At 55.7% G+C, this 19,844-nt stretch overlaps 8 protein-coding genes across 8 annotated transcripts; 4 read left to right on the top strand and 4 right to left on the bottom strand.

Annotated features, from left to right (window-relative positions):
- Nucleotides 1-706: 706 nt before the first annotated feature.
- On the bottom strand, nucleotides 707-2,075 carry F5Z01DRAFT_651753 (uncharacterized protein). The gene is made up of 4 exons (XM_046263241.1): nucleotides 1,483-2,075; nucleotides 1,390-1,427; nucleotides 1,097-1,310; nucleotides 707-1,032 (listed from the first exon to the last, which is right to left on the bottom strand). Exons 1-4 carry the CDS (start codon nucleotides 2,018-2,020, stop codon nucleotides 851-853), a joined length of 972 nt encoding a protein of 323 aa, XP_046119587.1. The 5' UTR covers nucleotides 2,021-2,075; the 3' UTR covers nucleotides 707-850.
- A 1,869-nt stretch (nucleotides 2,076-3,944) lies between these two features.
- F5Z01DRAFT_550857 (ankyrin repeat-containing domain protein) lies at nucleotides 3,945-8,955 on the top strand. The gene has a single exon (XM_046260627.1). The coding sequence runs from the start codon at nucleotides 4,065-4,067 to the stop codon at nucleotides 8,910-8,912; it is 4,848 nt and encodes a 1,615-aa protein (XP_046119586.1). The 5' UTR covers nucleotides 3,945-4,064; the 3' UTR covers nucleotides 8,913-8,955.
- On the bottom strand, nucleotides 8,951-10,332 carry F5Z01DRAFT_651750 (uncharacterized protein). The gene has a single exon (XM_046263240.1). It carries the CDS (start codon nucleotides 10,238-10,240, stop codon nucleotides 8,999-9,001), a length of 1,242 nt encoding a protein of 413 aa, XP_046119585.1. The 5' UTR covers nucleotides 10,241-10,332; the 3' UTR covers nucleotides 8,951-8,998.
- A 109-nt stretch (nucleotides 10,333-10,441) lies between these two features.
- On the top strand, nucleotides 10,442-13,594 carry F5Z01DRAFT_550712 (P-loop containing nucleoside triphosphate hydrolase protein). Its single transcript, XM_046260625.1, has one exon. It carries the CDS (start codon nucleotides 10,521-10,523, stop codon nucleotides 13,473-13,475), a length of 2,955 nt encoding a protein of 984 aa, XP_046119584.1. The 5' UTR covers nucleotides 10,442-10,520; the 3' UTR covers nucleotides 13,476-13,594.
- On the bottom strand, nucleotides 13,488-14,599 carry F5Z01DRAFT_550700 (uncharacterized protein). Its single transcript, XM_046260624.1, has 3 exons — nucleotides 14,582-14,599; nucleotides 14,428-14,486; nucleotides 13,488-14,374 (listed from the first exon to the last, which is right to left on the bottom strand). Exon 3 carries the CDS (start codon nucleotides 14,256-14,258, stop codon nucleotides 13,500-13,502), a length of 759 nt encoding a protein of 252 aa, XP_046119583.1. The 5' UTR covers nucleotides 14,259-14,374; nucleotides 14,428-14,486; nucleotides 14,582-14,599; the 3' UTR covers nucleotides 13,488-13,499.
- Nucleotides 14,600-15,484: 885 nt separating this feature from the next.
- On the top strand, nucleotides 15,485-16,684 carry F5Z01DRAFT_635282 (uncharacterized protein; the record flags this gene model as incomplete). The annotated part of the gene is made up of 1 exon (XM_046262138.1): nucleotides 15,485-16,684. One exon carries the CDS (start codon nucleotides 15,485-15,487, stop codon nucleotides 16,682-16,684), a length of 1,200 nt encoding a protein of 399 aa, XP_046119582.1.
- A 78-nt stretch (nucleotides 16,685-16,762) lies between these two features.
- Nucleotides 16,763-17,554, bottom strand: F5Z01DRAFT_550652 (uncharacterized protein). The gene is made up of 3 exons (XM_046260622.1): nucleotides 17,512-17,554; nucleotides 17,009-17,424; nucleotides 16,763-16,955 (listed from the first exon to the last, which is right to left on the bottom strand). The coding sequence occupies exons 2-3, from the start codon at nucleotides 17,344-17,346 to the stop codon at nucleotides 16,841-16,843; spliced, it is 453 nt and encodes a 150-aa protein (XP_046119581.1). The 5' UTR covers nucleotides 17,347-17,424; nucleotides 17,512-17,554; the 3' UTR covers nucleotides 16,763-16,840.
- A 662-nt stretch (nucleotides 17,555-18,216) lies between these two features.
- On the top strand, nucleotides 18,217-19,812 carry F5Z01DRAFT_550775 (uncharacterized protein). The gene has a single exon (XM_046260626.1). The coding sequence runs from the start codon at nucleotides 18,511-18,513 to the stop codon at nucleotides 19,735-19,737; it is 1,227 nt and encodes a 408-aa protein (XP_046119580.1). The 5' UTR covers nucleotides 18,217-18,510; the 3' UTR covers nucleotides 19,738-19,812.
- Nucleotides 19,813-19,844: the final 32 nt, after the last annotated feature.

The following is a 19,844-nucleotide window of genomic DNA, read 5'->3' as shown; positions in this document are numbered from 1 at the left end:
ACAAGTAGGCAGCCTCATCGCCACACACATAGGCACACATAGGCAGCCTCCTAGCCGCACATATAGGCACACATAGGCAGCCTCATCGCCGCACGTAAAGGCACATATAGGTAGCTTCGTGGCCGCATATATAGGCAGCCTTATCGCCGCACGCAAAGGCACACATAGGCAGCTTCGTGGCCGCACACATAGGCAGCCTCCTAGCCGCACGCAAAGGCAGGCTTATCGCCGCACACAAAGGCTCACATACGTACTTATAGGCAGGCTTATCGCCGCACGCAAAGGCATACATAGGCAGCCTCATCGCCGCACATAAAGGCAGTCTTATAGGCGCATAAGCAGCTGTGTGAGTACCATAAACGGATCTAATTAGCACACGAAGTTATTTTATGGGACCGCTTATATAAGAAATCTTATTTAGGCACCTAGGTGCGACACTTATTTGGGCACCTGGGTGCCCGCCTATGGGCCCCCAAGTCTTCCTTCCCGCTTAGCTCATCAATTGCATCAAGTCATAGGTTCCAACCAATGCCAGCTCTTCTTTGAGATCTAACTAGCATCTGGATTTGCGAGTTCAAAGGTACAGCTGTATCCGAGGTAATTTAATATAGCTCCGTTAGCCTAAACAATTGAGACTCACATAATTGTAGAGTCTGAACAAGGACGAGAGCAAGATAGACACTCAATCTATTCATGGTCAAGCTTATTAAGATGACCTGAAATGTGCTAGCCTCACAACAAAGTCCAAAACCCTTTCCGCCACCCCTTCCACTTGAACCAGTCTGCCCAACCTTTGCACGACTCGACTTCTGAGCTACATCCTGAGTATAGCACAGAATCTCAACGTAGTTTAGGGAGGGCCGCCAGCAGGGCCACTCTTGTCCCAGTAGGAATCTGTCTTCGACCTGCATGTCCCGACGACGCAGTAATAGCCGCCACCAGCATTGTTATTGTTCGGGGAATACATAACGAATGGATCGCTATACGTAACCGATTGAGAACATGGCTCACTCTTAACGTTCTGAACTGTGTCTAACCGTTATGTTAGTTATATTTCGGTACTTTTTGTGTCGAAAAGACTGATCAGTTAACTTACAAGCAGTATGGGCCGTGTTGTACCAAACGCACACCTCGTCGTATGCACCGCCGTAGCACGTGTATTCGTTCCCGGTAGTCCAAGACTTTGAGACAGAGAAACCGGCGCTAATCCAGCCGTTTGCGCTGATATCCGCAGACCATTCGACAGTTATCGATGTCTCCTTTTCATGCCCAACGCTGCAGGATGGAGACGCCTGGCAATTGATAGTTTCCTAGATCATAAATATCGTTTAGTAAAGTACTTTACTCTCGTGCTTTATGTAAAGAGTGTGTTAACCGAGATGCGCTTACCGAAAGCTGTTGATCGAAGTAATTTTGATGCGGATTGCCTGTGTTGTTATTACTACCCAATGTGAATTGCATGACTTCCTATATATGACATACCATTGCCTACCACGTTGACACCGTAATTTGGCGAACAGTCCGGTGGTGGTGGTGGGACGCGAGGGAACAGATCGGCACCATGTCCCTGCCCAAGGTCTCGTGTCCTCTTCGGCGGCTCAGCCAACTCGCGGTTCTTCGAAGTGAAGAAGTCCAGTATGGCCTTGACCTCAGCATCATCGTGACAGTCCTCTTCGATGCTGGCTTGCGAAGGTGTCCAGGAGATACCTGAGCACTCGATGACCGCGGCCTCAGCATTATACTTCTTCGAGCATGTTGGCCCGCCAGAGTGCTCTGGGTTGGAATGAGCGAGGAATTTGTCATCGCCTATGCTGAAGTTGCCAAAGCCATTCGGGTCAAGGTCAGAGAAGTCGATGGAGGGGTTGCCGGGAATGAAGCTTGAGCAACTCTGGGCAATCAAGTCAGTGCCATTGAAGACACTGAGCGAGTTCTGGCCAGAAGACTTTGCGTGACGCCAGATGACCTCAATGTCGGAGCAAGCAGCCGTAGCTACAAGGCTAAGGAAGACGGTCGAACGCATACTGGGCGAGGATAGAAGGGAAGTGTATGTGTAGCTCAGATGAAGAGAATGAGGCTGATGGGTTAAATCATACAAGGCAGCCGGCGGATCACTCCTTTATACTTTGATGGAAGCATGCTTGGACTCGCAACTAGGCACCATTGGATTGATTCTACTACGTAGTAGCTTCATGTTGTCTTACTGCCATCCTCCAACAGAAATGGGACCTAGTTCTCTACAAGGAGGAGGAGTGGCAAGGATAGTACACCCTTTCTTTCCACATCTATAGGTCACATAGTTCTAGCGCTTACTGATCGGGTAGACGGGTAGACGCCAAGCAGGAGGATTCACTCGAGCTCTCATAATATCAAACATGACGTAGTCTTACGGGGAGAAGGCATGGCTAGAAAGTACACATGTACACTCCTAGTTTCCGCACATATAGATCACATAGCCTTTAGTGCTTACTCGACGGATGCACGGGTAGACGCCAAGCAGTAGAAGCCGGTTGACCTCGGCTGTACGATGCCGAACTCTGAACGTCTATGGATCGCCCCTGATACCGCTTTGAGTATTATGACGCGAGTTTGGAAGTGCCGATTCTTCATAGAATTACCAAGTGGCAAGATAGGCGGGAGTGTTCCCTGCGGCGCAGGTTCTTGTTACGATAGACTGTCTAGTAGCTACCCCTTACTAAGGGCGTTATCTCGCCGGATTCCTTAGATCCTTGTGGCAATGATACTCCTGTATGAACATTATACTCGATAATGGATCATGCCGTCGTGCCGAAATACCAAGCCTCCCTCGTGGTTGGAAAGCACACCTCGGATTTACTCAGGTATCCGGATATCTCGATCACGAGGAAGTAGTCGTAACAAGCGAGGATATAAGAGGTCAAGGAAATAGAAGTAAGTGGAATAATTCTAAACTATTAAATAAATAAAGGGTTAGAAGCGGTGATATAATATACTATAAAGTAAATTGTAAGCTTTCTTAAGAGAGAAAGAAGAATAAGCGACTCTTGTGTATAGGGTAGGTAGGATGATAAATGATCAGTGAGTTTCTATCTAAGAAGGCGATTTACTTACCTTATTACTCGTCTTCCCCGTAATTACTCGTACAAGCACAAGAGGTGCAATATGAGTCCACTGTCCGACTGCGTGAAGCATCGACCTGGCTCTGTTGGCGGAAGCCGGTCACGTGTGCTCTAGCCATAGGTCGCCTCAGCTTTGGATTGGGGGCAACTGCGAACAATCACTCTCTCATTCCACATCCATGTCAATTCTCATCAACGACGTCAAACAAGTTCGTCTCAATGTCTGCATAGCTTGCCATTCCGCTCTGGCCATTGGACTGTCCTCATGGCCCAGACGCCCCAGACAGCTTGCGACCACCGATGCCGCGTGCTGGGATAGTCACAAAGGCGCAGCTTGTGCATAACTATCCAGTATATGCACAGTACGGATGCAGCGGCAGCTCATGCATCATGCGTATTACTTATTCTGCGAATGGCACATTGATTAGCTGACGCGAAGTGCGCTTCCCCACGTCAAAATGGGAAGACGCTCGGATCCCACTCGAAGCACCACCACTGCACATGTGGTTTGGAAGGGTCTTCACTAATAATTAACAAGTCCTAGACTCCATGATAAATCATAACCTCACAAGGCTGAAACCACCATGTGCGGCCCGCGCCCGCTGGTGCTGGTGGGCGCTGCACCGCCTGCAGACCGCATCCACTGGCCACTGTGGACAAGATGCAACAATCGCGCTTCCAGCCAGATGCTGATTGGCAATTATACGCCTCAGCTCGAGTCGTCGGCATCTGGTTCCCGAAATGCCTCCCACGCTGACCCGTAGGAGTAACGAATCCGGTACATGAGATTTTGACTAGGAGTCGTGGTCGACATGCCTGATTTGGTGTGCTGGCCCGGGGTTCCCCTTGGTGATCCCTGTAGCCTGCTGACACGAACCGTCCTCGCAAATTCCGAAATGTGTGTCTTGAGGTGAAGCTGCAGGACTCAGGGCCTCCGCGAGCTCAGCACGCCACGACCCTCAACTCATTATGAGTTCCGCATCCCGGCGTGGCAGCAACAGGAGCTCAGGGTCCTCATGGGGTGGTATCAGTTCTCGCGGAGGTGAAAACCAAGCAGAGGGCAGCGATGGGGGCTCAGACAAGCCAAGTCGCAGCATCAGTACCCAGCAGAGTTCGCGACCTGGCTCGCCAATCGTGTCAGAGCCGCGCAGTCCTCCCTCATCTACGAGGAGTGGCAGTACGCGAGAGACGACTCGAATTCCTCCGGCTCCGCCCACCCCAACAGGATACGCTGGGTCAGCAGTGCGCCATCCATCCTCTTTCTCCGGCACCGACGAGAGCGAAGATGAGCGCGACGATATTCAGACCAAACTCCTCGTCGCCGCCAAATCGCGCAAGCCATCTGATGTGTTGGCGTACCTCGAGCAAGGGGCTAACCCACTGGCGCCTGCTCTCCAGTTGCGCCGCACGTTTCTCCATCGTCTTTGCCTGAACCCATGGCTATACCCAAACCTTCTGGTCAAGATCTTTGCCAGCATCGGCCGCGAATATGCGCAGACGCTCTTGTCGCAACAGGACAAGCGAGGCGAGACCCCGTTGTATATGGCTCTGGGGACCGACTTTGCAGACGGCGCCGCCGCCATCATCAAGACGCTCATCGACAATGGCGCTGACCCCATGGCCCTCTTGCCCTCTCAGCAGCTCCCGCTACATCGCGCAGCTTGGAAAGGATCTGTTGCCGTCACGCAAGTGATTCTGGATCACATGGACCTTGCTGCCATTGACACAAAAGACGATTTGGAATGCACACCCTTAGACACAGCTTGCTGGAAAGGCCACCATGAGATCGCTGAGATCTTGATCAAAGCAGGCGCCAACATACATACACGTGATAACGATGACTGGACTCCTCTGCGATCGGCTGCGCAGCATGGTCAACTTCGAGTGTGCGAAATCCTCATCGAACATGGCGCTGACATACACGCCCGAGACGACAAAGGCGTGACTCCCCTGCGAGCGGCGGCTGAGCACGGCAAGACGGATATTGTGGAATTACTGGTTAAATTGGGAGCTGATCTGGCCAGCCATGACGAGGACGGATTCACAGGCCTCCACGCAGCCAGTCGTGATGGCGAGCACGAAGCTGTCAAACAACTTCTCGCCCTTGGCGCATACGTCAACTGCAGAACCATCAAGGGCTATACACCACTCGATCTCGCGTGCTGGAACGGCGAGGAGGAAATTGCCAAAACCCTCCTTGAGGCAGACGCCGCTGTCAATGTCTGTGACTGGAAAGCAATGACGCCTCTGATGACGGCCTGCGAGGCCAATAGACTCAATATGGTCGAGCTGCTTCTCGAGCATGGCGCCGATGTCCACCGACAGGACACGGCTGGACAGGCAGCAATTGATCGGTTGACCGATTATCCCGACAACGGCATCCTGCAAGTGCTCGTGGACAAGGGTGCATATAGCGATGTTGTCTCCTCGATTCTGGAGGCCACGCCGCTCATGGCTGCCGCTCGCTTTGGTCTACTTGACACAGTGGCGACTCTATTGGAGCGAGGGGCCGATATCAACAAGCAAGACAAAGGGGGCTTCCACTGCTTGATGCACGCATGTAGGATGGATCGACCCCAAGTGGTCGAGTATTTGCTCAACCACAAGGAAAAGCCGGTTGATGTCGATCTACGGGACGAGCTGCAGAATAGCTCGCTGATCCATGCCGCCTTCTACGGCCACGAAGCCATCGTCGAAATGCTGGTCAAGGTGGGCAAAGCAGACGTCAATATTCGCAACGCCAGCAACACTACAGCTCTTCTTTCGGCTGCAACCTTTGGGTGGGCCTCTATTAGTCGCTTTCTCCTGAGCGTAGGGGCTGATTTTACCATTCGAGACACGCTTGGGCGAGACGCGTTACATCGAGCGGCCACGGGAGAGGCCCCAGAGATTCTTTTCACTGCAGAGCAGCTTGATCAGATGCAGTATTGGTGGACCAAGACAGGCGTGAGGGATCGGTGGAATGAGGTCGTCGTGGATCTACTGAACAAGGGAGCCGACCCTTTGGTGCAAGACGAGTGGGGCCATACTGCTTTGCATCTTGTTGCGTTTTCAAACGACTTGGAGAGGACCAACTCCATCTTGGACAAGGTACCGCAAGACAAGGTCAACATCCGCAACAAGGAGAAACTCAGCCCGCTGGGCGTGGCGTGCGTCCGCCGGAATCGGTTTCCAGCCGAGGCTATACTGGCCCGCGTAGACGTGGCAGACTATGGCGACAACCAAGGTGAAGCTGAGGAAAACGCCCTTTGGTGGGCTGCGAGTGCAGGAGAGACACACGAGATTGTTCGGCTGTTGTTCAAGAAGAGCTCGACACTCAACGTCCCCATCTTGAGCGAGACTATGATCAGCTGGACTGCGATGGACTGGGCAGCCTACCGGGGCATGCCGAACGTGCTTTGGGGCCTGCTGTGTACGACTGAACAGGGACCCAATTCAGACAGAATGAGGATGTCTGCCATGAAGCTGGCTATGCAGAGGAGAGAGCAGGACGAAAAGCTCAAGGCTGCAACTTTGCCTCGCAAATCAACGACGATCGACGTGGTTGGTCAGCCTTTGCATACGGCAGTCAAGGACAAGGACACGTCCGCCAAGAATCGCGGAGGCAAGTACGGAGCGCCCGCTGTCAAAGAGGTCAAGGAACTCAAGCTGGACGAGGCGAAAATCGCATCGCGTCCCGGGACGCCCGTGACAGGCCATGTATCGCCCGTGGATAACGTGCCCAAGGACAACTGGCCCGTGGAACACGCCGCTCTTGAGGCGAGCAAAAGGCCAGCCGAAGGCGACACTGTCAAACGAACAAATGAGAAAAAGTACTTGACCAAGAAGGAGGAGGAAGCTGCCAACCCTGGCGACCAGCAAGGGAACACCGACGTCTACGGACTCATCATAGACATGCTACGCGACCCGCCAGTTATCCAGACATCCGGCCCCAAGGAACCATTCGTGGCGCCATCGTTCGAGGAGAAGTCCTCGGCGATCCTTGATGAGTACGAAGCCGCAGTGGTTGACTTTTATGCCACAGGCGGACGGTCAGGGTTTTTGAGGCGCTACCGCTCCATCAAAGAGACTATCTACACCTCCAGTCCTCTTGAAATCATGCGCAAGGCTAGGGAGACCATGCAACAAGTCGGCTCAGGCATACGGCACGCCGATAGCATTGGTGGTCTGGACCAGCACAAGCTATATACCAACGACGAACTGCGTTTCACGTGGATACACTTGCCCGCTAACAATCTCAAGTGGATGCAGGATCTCACTTTGAAACTGTGTGTCGACAGCGATACCTACAGCGAGACGCAGTACCGCGACATGAGCGCCTTTCTGCGGAAGACCTGGCTCCAGACACCGGACCGTACCTCCAAGACTCGCTTCATGAAGCCTCGATGCGTCCAGGATGGAGACAACTACCCGCTTGCTCTCTACGTGCCCTACCTCACGTTTTCGCAAGAAGCTACAGACCGTCGGCGGCTGTCGCCATCTGATGACTACTTCAAGAACCTGGAGAAGTACTCCAAGCTGCTCGAGGAGTATAGGGATAGCGTCATCCATGGCTCGCGCACACTGGACGAGTTCTATTATCACTTTGCCTCTGACGAGCGGTTCCAGAAGGACATGCAGATCCGTAACCTGGATCAAGTCGTGACCAAGGCTATCGACGGCTCTCCCATGGGCATGGCAGACGCCATGCACCTGTTCACGGCTGTAAGAGTAGACCAGCTGTGGCTGTGGATGCTTGACGACCAAACCTTGGTGACCTCTTCGACTCATCGCATGGATGGGATGCCTGACCCCATCTTCAGTGGTGTGCTGGATCTCCTCGGCCAGGGCGACAGTCGTTCCAGAGTGTCGCAGCCTACCACAGCTCTCGAGATGAGCCAAACCATTGTGGACTTTTGCGTTGGGCAGTTCAACCGGGGCAGTCCATCTACGAGATCTCACGGATCCCTCAGGCAGATCTTCTTTGATTCCATCAACAAGACCGCCATTGAAGAATCGGAGCTGTACCGAAAACTGCTTTCGAAAATGGAGAGCGCCAGGCTCCGGAGCCAGAAAAGGCAATCTGCCATCGGGAGGGCTGCTGGCCTGTTTCGAGAGATTAAGGACATTCGAGATGAGCTCAACATCCTCAAGGCCGTCGTCGAGGCCCAGGAGATTGTGCAGAACCAGCTGCAGAAGATACAGCTACGGGACATCCAAACCGCAAAGTCCATCATCAAGGACATCTACGAGATGGACGAGCTCGCGCGGCGGATCCAGAACTCGATCAACACGACCTTGACGTTGGAACAGAACGAGATTGCCATTTCCCAGGCCCAGCAGAGCGTCCAACAGGGGAGGACGCTCATGGTGTTCACCGTCGTCACCATCCTGTTCCTGCCCATGTCCTTTCTCACCTCCTTCTTCGCCATTGACGTGGCCGCGTTTGTGACCACACCAAAGTGGACGTTTGCCGTCATTTTTGCGGTCTCTGTCGGTATCACGCTGCCGCTGGCCTGCTACGCCTTTTATTCGGACGATATCGTGGGGTTCTTCCACCATTTGACCTCGAGCCCGTCGTCGGCATCGGATCAGCCAAGCATAGACGCAAGGACCGAATCGATGCATGATGACATACTCTCGCTACGCCATTACGGTCCCGAGAAACGGATGACCCCCAACATGTTCCTGGACGAGAGGAAGGAGAGCTTCAGGGCCAGGATCAAGGAGCTGGCAGCCGCTGGGCCGACCACCAACACTTCGTCTAAGTGGAGGTTGACCAGGCGCAATGGCAGTCACAGCATAACCGACGAGGAGGCATTATACAAGGACAAGTGAAGCAAGGCATGGTGATGGATAGTTCAATAGCAGACAACAACACCACCTACAACACAACATCAATGCTACCCTCTGTATGCAGTCTATCATAATTCATCCCGTACAGGTGGCTGGTCCGGCCGGCCACTGTCCTTGTGCAGGTCAATGCCCTTTTTTGCGCGCCACTTTTCCCAGAGATCCCAGAACTCGCCCTGCATCTTCTTGTCCATCTGATCCGGCAGGACCACCTCGTACGTGACATACAGGTTGCCAAACTCGTGCTTGTGATATACACTATCGCCGTCCTCGTGCCATTTGGGCATGCCCTCGCCGACGACGGTCTCTACCTGCCCAGGCTGCACGACCTTGCCCTTGGGGCGGCCCAAGCGGACGACGTGCGCGTCCAAGTGTGTAATGTTCCTCGTCCAGTCGCCCATCCAGGCCTCGCGCAGGGACAGCACCTCGGTCCAGTAGAGGTCGTCGCCCTTTCTCCGGAAGAACACGCCGTCGAGACGGTGCGGGTTGTCCTCCATCGACGGCCTCTTCTCCGCTAGGTGGACCACCAGGTTGCCCGTGTGCCAGTCGGGGCTCTCGTCGGCCTCCTCCTCGAACACGACCGCCTCACCGTTGGCGATGCCGCGCTCAATCTTGAGGTCTACTGGCGTCTGCTTCCGGACCACCCGGCTGCCGTGGCAGTGGGGGCACTTGTTCTTGGGCTTCTCCCCCCGGCCGTCGCAGACGTCGCAGGGCCTCTGCATCTGCTGGAACATGCCCGGCGCGAACTGCTTCTTGATGATTACCACGCCTTGCCCGTTGCAGGTGCTGCACTTTTCGACCTTGCGGTCGGCGCTGCCTGTCCCGTCGCAGTGGTCGCAGATGTGCTGCTTGTTCCACTCGAACTGTGTGTCGACGCCATTGTAGAAATCAGCCAGCGTGATCTCGAGCTTGAACTCGGCGTCGCGCCCGCGCGGCTTCCCGGGGGGTCCACGCCTTTGCCCGCCGCCGCCAAAGAAGTCGCTGAAGAGGTCGAAGGGGTTGTGCTGCCGGGGACCACCACCCTGGCGATGCGACTCGACGCCGTCGTGGCCGTAGCGGTCGTAGATGGTGCGCAGGTTCTCGTCGCTGAGGACCTCGTAGGCGTTGGAGACCTCGACAAACTTCTCGTGCGCCGTGTCGTCGTTGGGGTTCTTGTCCGGGTGGAACTTCTTGGAGAGCTTGCGGTAGGCGGACTTGAGCTCGCGGTCGCCCACGTTGCGGTCGACGCCGAGGACCTTGTAGTAGTCCTGGGCGCAGTACGCTAGCTGGACCAATGCCAGCAGCAGGAATGCCAGTGCACCATGGGCTAGCATGGTGCCGTTTTGCGAGGACGTCAAAAGGAGCGTGTGGGGGAGAACAGAGTGGAAAGTCTACAACAAACGTGGGTGAGACCTCGAAGTTCCAGCGTGGCATGATAGATAAGTGAGTATCGGTAGGTAGTAGACCCTTGCAGGTCAGTTATCGATAAGACTGAGATGGGTGGGTGGAGCATTTTCCCCAAACCTGCAGCGACTGGAACCTCAACTTTCTGGCACGCTCCAACCTGGGAGTAAAGTACGCCCTCCCTCTTCCTGCGGCGGATCATCCATCACCATGTCGAAACGGTACGCTCTTCTACCCATGGACGATGAGGAGGTGGGCCCACAGAAAGTTGGAAAGGAGCGCAAGCACAGGTCACGACGCGATCGCGACGACAAGCATCGATCCCGCAGACGCAGCCGCTCGCGGTCCCCTCGAAAGTCGAGTTCTTCCAAGAGCTACCGCCGACGTGAGGATGGTGACGACCGATGGGCCGACGAAGAGCCTCCGACGGATGAGGAGGAGGACGAGCCGCAAGGAGAGCCCGAATTTGAAGAGTCAGTCAGCAAGCGCGTCAAGTTGAGCCACACACCAAAGGAAGAGGAGGATCTGTCAGACGGCGCGGCAGAAGAGAAGAGGGACCAAGAAGAGCGCGATGCGTTTGCAAAAAGACTCAAGGAGAAGGACGACTCGAGGTCCAAGAAGGACAATGACCGCCACAAGCAAGAGATCGCGGCGCGCAGCGTCAACATGTCCGATCTACGCGACCGATCGCGCAGAGAGTACTTGGGCAAGCGCGAGGCGGAACAGTTAGCGCTGCTACGGAGACAGGTAGCCGACGAGACGGAGGAGCTGCGCAGCGGCGTGAAGCTCACCGAGCGCGAGAAGGCAGATTTTGCCAAGAACCGAGAGAGTCTACGGTTGGCCGAGGAGCGACTACGGATAGACGATCACCGTGACGGGTACGCATTACCAGAGGACTACATCACCGAAAAGGGCAAGCTGGATCGACGGAAAAAGGAAGACGCCCTGTACAAGCGATACGTCGACCGTGACGAGTATGGCAAGGAGAAATTTGTCACAGAACACGAGGAGTGGGAGAGGGAGCAGGCTGCCAAGGCGAAAGCGCAGATTCAGCGCTCGGAGCGGGATATGGACGGTTATGAGTTGGTGATGGATCCGGAGCAGCACATCAAATGGTCCCTTGACTCGAAGCTAGCCGGCGAGGGCAAGCAGCTCAGCAAGGAGCAGCTGTACCTGGCGGCACAGATAGAAGCGGCCGAAAAAAAGGCCCTGTCGATCCAGGACACGAGAAAGACGCTGCCCATATACCAATACCGCGACGAGTTCATCGCGGCTCTGGAGCAGTACCAGGTGCTGGTCATTGTCGGCGAGACGGGCAGTGGCAAGACAACACAGCTGCCGCAGTACTTGCACGAGGCCGGATACACCAAAAACGGCATGAAGGTTGGCTGCACACAACCGCGTCGAGTGGCAGCGATGAGTGTGGCGGCCCGTGTTGCCGAGGAGATGGGCGTCAAAGTGGGCAACGAAGTCGGCTACTCGATCCGTTTCGAGGACAATACCAGCGACAAGACCATTTTGAAGTACATGACTGATGGTATGCTGCTGCGCGAATTCATGACGGAACCTGATCTTGCGGGCTACTCGGCGCTGATGATCGACGAGGCGCACGAGCGGACTGTACACACCGACATCTTGCTGGCCCTGATCAAAGACTTGTCGCGAGAAAGGCCGGACCTGAAGCTGCTCATCTCCTCGGCCACCATGAACGCCGAGAAGTTTGCTTCATATTTCGACGACGCGCCCATCTTCAACATCCCTGGACGACGGTACCCTGTCGACATCTACTACACTCCGGCGCCCGAAGCCAACTACCTCGCGGCTGCCATCACAACAACATTCCAGATCCACACAACACAGGACAAGGGCGATATTCTGATCTTCTTGACTGGACAGGATGAGATCGAGGCGGCAGAGCTTCAAATCTCGGAAACAGCCAAGAAGCTTGGGAGCCGCATCAAGGAGCTCGTCATCTGCCCCATCTACGCCAACCTGCCGTCCGAGCTGCAATCCAAAATCTTCGAGCCTACACCCGAGGGCGCTCGCAAGGTCGTGCTGGCGACCAATATCGCCGAGACCTCGCTCACCATCGATGGCATCGTCTACGTTATCGATCCAGGGTACGTCAAGGAGAACGTCTACAGTCCGCAGACGGGCATGTCCAACCTCGTCGTGGTGCCGTGCTCCCGGGCGGCGGCAAATCAGCGAAGTGGCCGTGCCGGCCGTGTCGGTCCTGGCAAGTGCTTCCGGCTCTACACAAAGTTTGCGTACATGAACGAGATGGACGAGTCAACCACGCCTGAGATTCAGCGGACCAATCTGAACGGTGTGGTTCTGCAGCTCAAATCACTTGGCATCAATGACCTTCTAGACTTTGACTTCATGGATCCGCCACCAAGTGAAGCGCTCATAGGCGCGCTGAACCAGCTTTTCAACCTGCAGGGTCTCAATCACAAGGGCCAGCTCACCAAGATTGGTCGCCAGATGGCTGAATTCCCTACCGATCCCATGCTGGCCAAGGCCGTCATCGCCGCCGATAAGGAGGGCTGCGTGGACGAGGTGCTGTCCATCGTATCGATGCTCGGTGAGGCGTCTGCCTTGTTCTTTCGACCTAAAGACAAGAAGATCCACGCCGACAGTGCGCGCAATCGGTTCACGGTCAAGGATGGTGGTGACCACCTAACTCTCCTGAATGTGTTCAATCAGTGGGTGGACAGTGACTACTCCCCCGTGTGGGCGCGCGAGAACTTCCTGCAGCAACGCTCGCTTACCAGGGCGCGCGATGTACGCGATCAGCTGGCCAAGCTCTGCGAGCGAGTCGAGGTGACTCCCTCGACATGCGGCGCCAGCAACCTGCCCCCCATCAAGCGTGCCATCACGGCCGGCTTCTTCCCCAACGCAGCGCGCTTGCAAAAGTCGGGTGACAGCTACCGCACTGTCAAGACCAAGACCACCGTTTGGATCCATCCCAGCAGCGTCCTCATGTCCGTCGATCCGCCGGAGAAGATGGTCATCTACTTTGAGCTTGTCCAGACAACCAAGGAGTACATGCGAAGCGTCATGCCGATCGAGCCCAAGTGGCTGTCGGAGCTGGCGCCGCACTTCCACAAGAAGCAGGACGTGGAGGCAATGGAGGAGAAGAAAATGCCGAAGCAGCGGTCGTAAGGCCTTGATTGTGTTGAATATATACTACTGTTGGTCTCGGATCCACTTGTACAAGACATCGGTCCGCATGGTGTACTTGATACCCTCCCTCACCTCGGCGCCTTCGTGCAGCAGGCCCTCGTGCTGGAAGATGAGCACGCGACCAGCTTTGGGGTGTACGTCCACACGCCGTTTCTTGTCTTTGGCAAGAAAGGACGTGGCGCCACCTAGGACGCCGTCCGGCGAGTCCTCGCGGGACTCACAGAGGTAGAGCTGCAGCGTGTAATGTGTCTGGTACTCGGTGTCGTCGGCGTCGTAGTAGTACGGCCCGTCGCAGTGTGGCTTGAAATACTGGCCAGGGCCGTAGCGCAGGAAGCTCATGCGCTCGTTAGGTCGCGCAAACCTCCACTCGCCTTGTCTCACCTTGCCGTACTGCTGGGGCACCGTGGCGAACAGCGCCTCGGATCCGTCCACCGACATGCATCGTGCCCAGATTTTGTCCGTGACGGCCTGGTCGCACCAGATGATGCGGTCGCTCTCACGGTAGCCTGGGCGCGAGGCAATTTGCGTGCCTGGCGTCAGGCCGATGAGGGCTGGCTGCCATGGCTCGTCGGCTTGGACGCTGGCCTCGGCCAATTTTAGCAATTCGTCACATTCAGACGGTGCGAGGACGCCGTCGATCGTGCAGGCGAGCCGGCCATCATATTCTGGGATGGCGGTGGAGCGCCAGTCGATGTGGTGGACAGCGAGAGGTGCTGCTGTTGGGGTTGAGAGGAATTCTTGTTTGTCGGCCATGATGTACATGAGGAGGCTATGGCGAACGATATGAATCTGTAATGAAGCTGAGGAAGACTGGTCTGGGGTTTGGCAGGACTCGTCGTTGTCTATGAACACTGGCGTGCAAGGACACTGATCGGTGCCTAAGAAGTCAGAGTAGTGGACATGACGGCAGTCTCTGGGGACTAATTATCACGGTGAGCTCGGATTTGCGCTTGTTAGGCAGCCATTTCAATGTCCGTCCCGTCACCTGTCCTATCATGACTATATTAGCTTTCTATACGTGTAGGAACCAGACGTCCATCTGGCATCTCTTGCTAGCTTGGACTTGGTCCGGGATCACGACTCACGACCATCTTACACCCAGCCAGGTCTTTGTTCACGTGACAATGCAAAAGCCACGATCTGGGGGTGTTTGTGGCACCACACGGTCGTCCGGGCAACATCGTCCGACGTCGGAGGGTTCGACCAGGCCTCTGGACGGCTGGCGATGGCCTCTCTCACAAGGCAAGAGATCGTTTCCCTTTGCGGACTTGTTTCATTCTGCTGCCGTGCTTGTGGATGAGATGCGGGTGCATGGTGAGTGCATCAGCTAGGCGGCAGCAAGACTTGGTCGACCGCTGTGATATTGCGCGTGGACAGCGTCACTTTGTTCTGTGCGCAGGCTGTCCGAACAGGGGACCCAGTACAGTGTCGTTCTGGCCCTCGCCTTCATCTCACTCGGGCTCCGCTCGTGCTTCTCCGCTGACTTGAAGAAAGGCAGACGCCATGTTGAATGCCGCTGCAGAACAGTCAAGACTCTATTCCTGCATCCAAGATGAATGATCAGCCGGATGCGATGATGCGATCACGGCGACCACGTGATCCCAGTCTGCCTGGATGCTTTGAGGCTGACCAGGATAGAATAGGAAGCTGCGACAAAGGATGCCTTGCACTTTTTTGCCCCTCACTCTTTTATCACCAGGGAGCGCGAACGTCTCCCAGGTCCGCCGTACCTTTGCGTTGCTAGACTTGCGCCCATGAGGCTCACATTTACAAGCCCTGACTCCTGACCATCGCGAGACTCCATCTTCGTTTCCCTGGGCACGTGTGAGTCCGCTAGCCAATCGGCCACCAATATGGGTGATCTTGAGATCAACGAAGACCACGCTCAGGGCAGCGATGCGCCTGCCAACGCAAGAGATGGCCCGCGAACAGCACAGGCCAAAGTCGCCGTCTCTCGCTGGACACGCAGGGTGCATAAAGTCTACATCATGTGCGTCCATCGGGGGTTCGCCGCCTTCCTCGCGCTCCCCCTCGTCCTGGCCCTTGTGTTCGTCGCGCAAAAGAACCACTTTGATGCGGACCAGTGCAAAGCGCGCGAGAGCGGATGTGGATTTGTCGGGAACGAGGACGCTTATGGGCTGGGGATCCGGCTGGGCGTCTACCTCCAGTGGTTCAGTGTTTTCTTGGTGGTCTACCTTTTGCCCTCAGAGGAGCGCTCTCTCATGACGGCCCTGATCACGTTCAGCTCCGCGCTGATGATGGCCATCCTCGTCTTGACGTTTGGCCGTACGTGCACATACACTGTAGAGATTATTGTCCTGCTGTGGACGGCCTTCATGACCCAGGCCCTCGCGTCCATCACGCATACCGCGCAGGAGATTGACGATGCCGGTATCAGGGAGGTGCCCGTTGTGTCAGGTCTGAAGCGAGCGACCACCTTTCAACTCAATCTTGACAATCCGCAAGGCATGCACGGCTTCCAGTCAGGGTCCACGCTGGTCGAAATGTGCATGCTTGGCTACGCTGCTTGGTTCTGGGTGTGCCTGCTCAGAGGTTTCGAGACGGTCTTCGCCGCGACTCCGTGCGGGACATCGCTCTTCTTCCTCGTCCGGATCCAAGACCGCACAGGTATCGTGGTCATCAGCGCGCTAATGACGGCGGTTTCGCTTGCGACTCTCCTGTTCCGCCTGGTTACTTGGATATTCCGAACGTCGACAAAACAGTGGTTCTCGGAAAAGACGTACGACATGATCGGCGCGGTCTTCGCTAGCATCGTCTTCCTGCCAATCATCCTCATCGCCCTGGTCACTTATCTCATACCTGACACCTGGATGCCCAAGATCTTCCGTGGCACGAGTGGAAAAGAGCAGCTCATGGCCTTTCTCTGTGCCTTTGTCGCCTTTGTTGTGTCTGTCGCCGGCATCGAGTTGCTGTTGATCTGGAACGGCGTCTCTGATGTGTACGGGGTTAGCTCAACGGGGCAGCTGATCCCGCTGACCATGGGCTTGGTCAGTCTGATGCCGCTACTGTGGAAGCTATTGAGGCGATACATGGCTGGAGAGCCTTTGATGCCGGACCCAGCGAGCAATGGCAGCGACTTGATGGGACAAGGCGGTACGATGGATCAGCGAGGATCTCACGTGGAGATGGGTACTCGGGAGAATGATCAAGAGGCGTTGCAGCTGTAATCATAGGCATTAGAATAGCATCACTGATTGGGCGAGCCACGACACTTTCACTAATCAACGGTCATTGTTGCTCCCAGTTACCCAGAACATGGGATCTAATGTACAATTTGTATTAAAAACGGTCTATATCTGTAGCCATGAAAAGAAGGTGCACCTCTACTGCGCGATCACGAAAGTGGTCGCGGCAACCTGCTGGCAGACAAAGTCATCGGGACCGTTGCCTCCGGCGCGGCAGTATGTGGGCACGTTGCCCTCACCCCAGAAACCGACACTGTTCGCGAAATGTTAGTATAATGTCGTCGAGGCTGTGCCAGCTGTACTTACGCAGGACCCAACTCGTGGTAGAGAGTCAGACCGAACTCGGCGTCGTCCGAGCCAGGCTGCAGGACGAAGCGGTACTTGCTGTCGCCGCAGGTGATGACCTCGCTGGGGAAGTCTGGGTTGGAAGCCGAGCAGGCCAGGTCGGTGGCATCGTCGCCGGAGAGCTTGAAGGAGACGGAGTTGATGGCAGTAGGGGTGTCTTGGCCAGCAGCCTGCTCCTTGCGGACGGTGAAGTCGGCAATGTCCACGTTCTCGTAGGAGTCGGGGTTGGGAGGAGTAGAAGTGGCCTTGGGCGCGGCAGCCGCGAGGGTGAGGAAGGGGATGAGGTTGATGAGCTGCATGGTGAAGGTGGTGTTGGTTTTAGTGGTGTTGTTGGTGGTCAGGTGTCTTGATGTTGAGAAGAAAGGCTTGGTTGGTTGCTGCTTCAAGTCAGGACATCGAGAGGTAGCTTGACCTTTTATACCCAATTCAAGACCACATCTGCCGCTGGAGACCCTTTGACGTACGCATACTTGGTACGTATACACAATACGTTGTTACCATACATAGCCTCATTGCTGCCGATCCGGCTGGGCCGTGCTGAAAGTTCCGAGTCCCTCGAAGAATCAAGGACGGCGGTGTTTGGACTCTGGAGAGGCGATCATTCCCACCCTGCCTCGTGTTACTGGGTATGACGACAGTCAAGACCTGTGCCGGGGCTGGGGATCGTCCACGGAGTCCCGTTAATTACGTGAAAGGGACAAATGCCGGGGCGAGTTGTGTCCACTCCTCGGCAGTGATGGCAATGCCGCGTCGGGGTGAGGATGGCTTGGCGTGCGCCAAGCAGACAAGTCTCGTATTCGGTGGGTACTGCCCCGACCTGGCGGTGATATCAATGCCGGGCCTCCTGATTGATTACAAGTGTTATTCACGGAGTGGCGGAATGGGTATCCAGCATGACATGAGCGCAGATTGAAGCCAAGTCAGTTCTCAATATCTGGTACGAGGCTGAGCACATGACAGTCGCGGAACGCAAGGATGCTCAAGCTACAGAATCATGTTCAAATAAGGATAGACATGAATAGTATGGGCTGTGCGCTGCGTGCCTTGTGACAGGAAGTTCCCTATGGCTGTTCGTACGGGGTGGGCGGGGGTCAAAGAGGGAGCCCATTACGTGGGCATGTTGTCCAAGCGGTCGGGCACTACCAGCGAGGTTTTGATTTTGAAAAGGGGTTGAAAACAAACGTGACAAGAAGTGAATGGAGCGCGAGATAATATCGATTTCTCTCAAGAATAATTGACTTACCCTGGAACAGACACAAGTCGGCGCCGCGTCAATACGTGATTGGATGGTCGGTTAGTATCCACTTCCCCTGCGCTTGCGTCCTGCCCACCCTGCAGCCACATGGAGCGTAAGCGGGCAGGCGGTAAATTAGATGGCATCCTCCCCCATCCAGAGACGGTAATATCAGAGACATTATTTAATAATACCTGCCGACCGACGGTGTCGACAGCTGCCAAGCACCATGCAGCGCCAACCACTCACCCTGAACCTGGACAGTCTTCCCTCGTCGCGACCGACCACGCGCGAAGGCGACATTTCCGCGACCATCAACGCCCTCCCCCAGCCCGCCGTCAAAGACAAGGATCGCAAGTCGTCCTTCTCCCGAAAAGCAACGTCCTTTACCAATGCTGCCCGCCGGCGCGGCAGCTCCAACACCACCGACGTCTCCTCCTCCTCCTCCGCGCCCTTCATCACCGACGCCACAGCGCCTCCAGCGCTCCCCGAGTACGCGATCCCCAGCGCAGCCAAGCTCACGCCTCGCGCCGAGATCGAAGACCCCTTTCGGAGCGTGGCCTCACCGCCCGACCACGTCAAGATGCTCTCCAGGACAGCGACAGGTGCCAGCATGCCCCCTCCCCCAACACCCATCGGTGGCGGCGGGGGGTTCTGGCAAGGGAGTGAAGGGACCGGCGCCGGGTACAAGCACATGCAAGACACGATTCGAAAACGAATGGCGACAATGGACTACCTGCGGAAAGCACACGCCGGGCGGTGTTACTGGTTCAACGCATATCTCATGGACAAGTCAGATCTCCACCGGGTGTTTGACCAGCGCAAGCTGGCGAGGCGAGCGACGAATTACCTACTGCTGGGCCTCTCGCTGCCGGTGCTGGCCGACTTGTACTCGAGCACCCCTGTCGAGTTCCTGAGGGCGTTGACGGGGCTGCTCAACGAATTCGAGTCCTTTCAGCAGCTACGAAACGATTCCTCCGCGTCCGCCATCTCGCGCGCCAGGCTGCCCACCATGTTTCGTCGTCCAGGCGGGAAATCACGACGCTCGACATCGGCGGCCGAGGAGGATTCGTCGTCGTACCCCTTGACATCGGGCAGCCTCCCCTCTGCGCCCGCGCCGAGCGTCATGAACTTTGCGGCGTCCGAGTCCGACCTGCTGCCCGGCGAGGAGTACACATATCTGCTGACGCCGTCGCTCCCCTTTGAGCCGGATTACTTTGAGACGTTTGCCACGCTGTGCGATGCGCTGAGCGACGTGTACAACAGGGTACTCATGTTGGTGCCCACCATGAGCGGGTGTACGCCAGCTGTTATGGAACAGTTTGCAAAGGCGGACACGCGCGTGAGGAAGATCCTTGTTGCGGGTGTTGTGAAGGAGTTTGAGGAGAGTAGCCGGGCCAACATCAAGGCCGAGGTTGCGAGTGTTGGGAAAGTGGTCCTGGGTGGATTGATGTAACGAAGCCATGCCGGTAGGGAATCTTTTGACGGGCTGGGGAGTTTAGGCATCATCATGAGGCGTTCTCTTTTTTTATGATACAGTCTATATGGCATCTAGATATTGGT

Source organism: Emericellopsis atlantica (assembly GCF_019669845.1).
Source record: "Emericellopsis atlantica unplaced genomic scaffold F5Z01scaffold_9, whole genome shotgun sequence".
NCBI lineage: Eukaryota > Fungi > Ascomycota > Sordariomycetes > Hypocreales > Bionectriaceae > Emericellopsis > Emericellopsis atlantica.
Note: the sequence above shows the minus strand (reverse complement) of the source record. Positions and strands in the feature narration are given on the sequence as shown.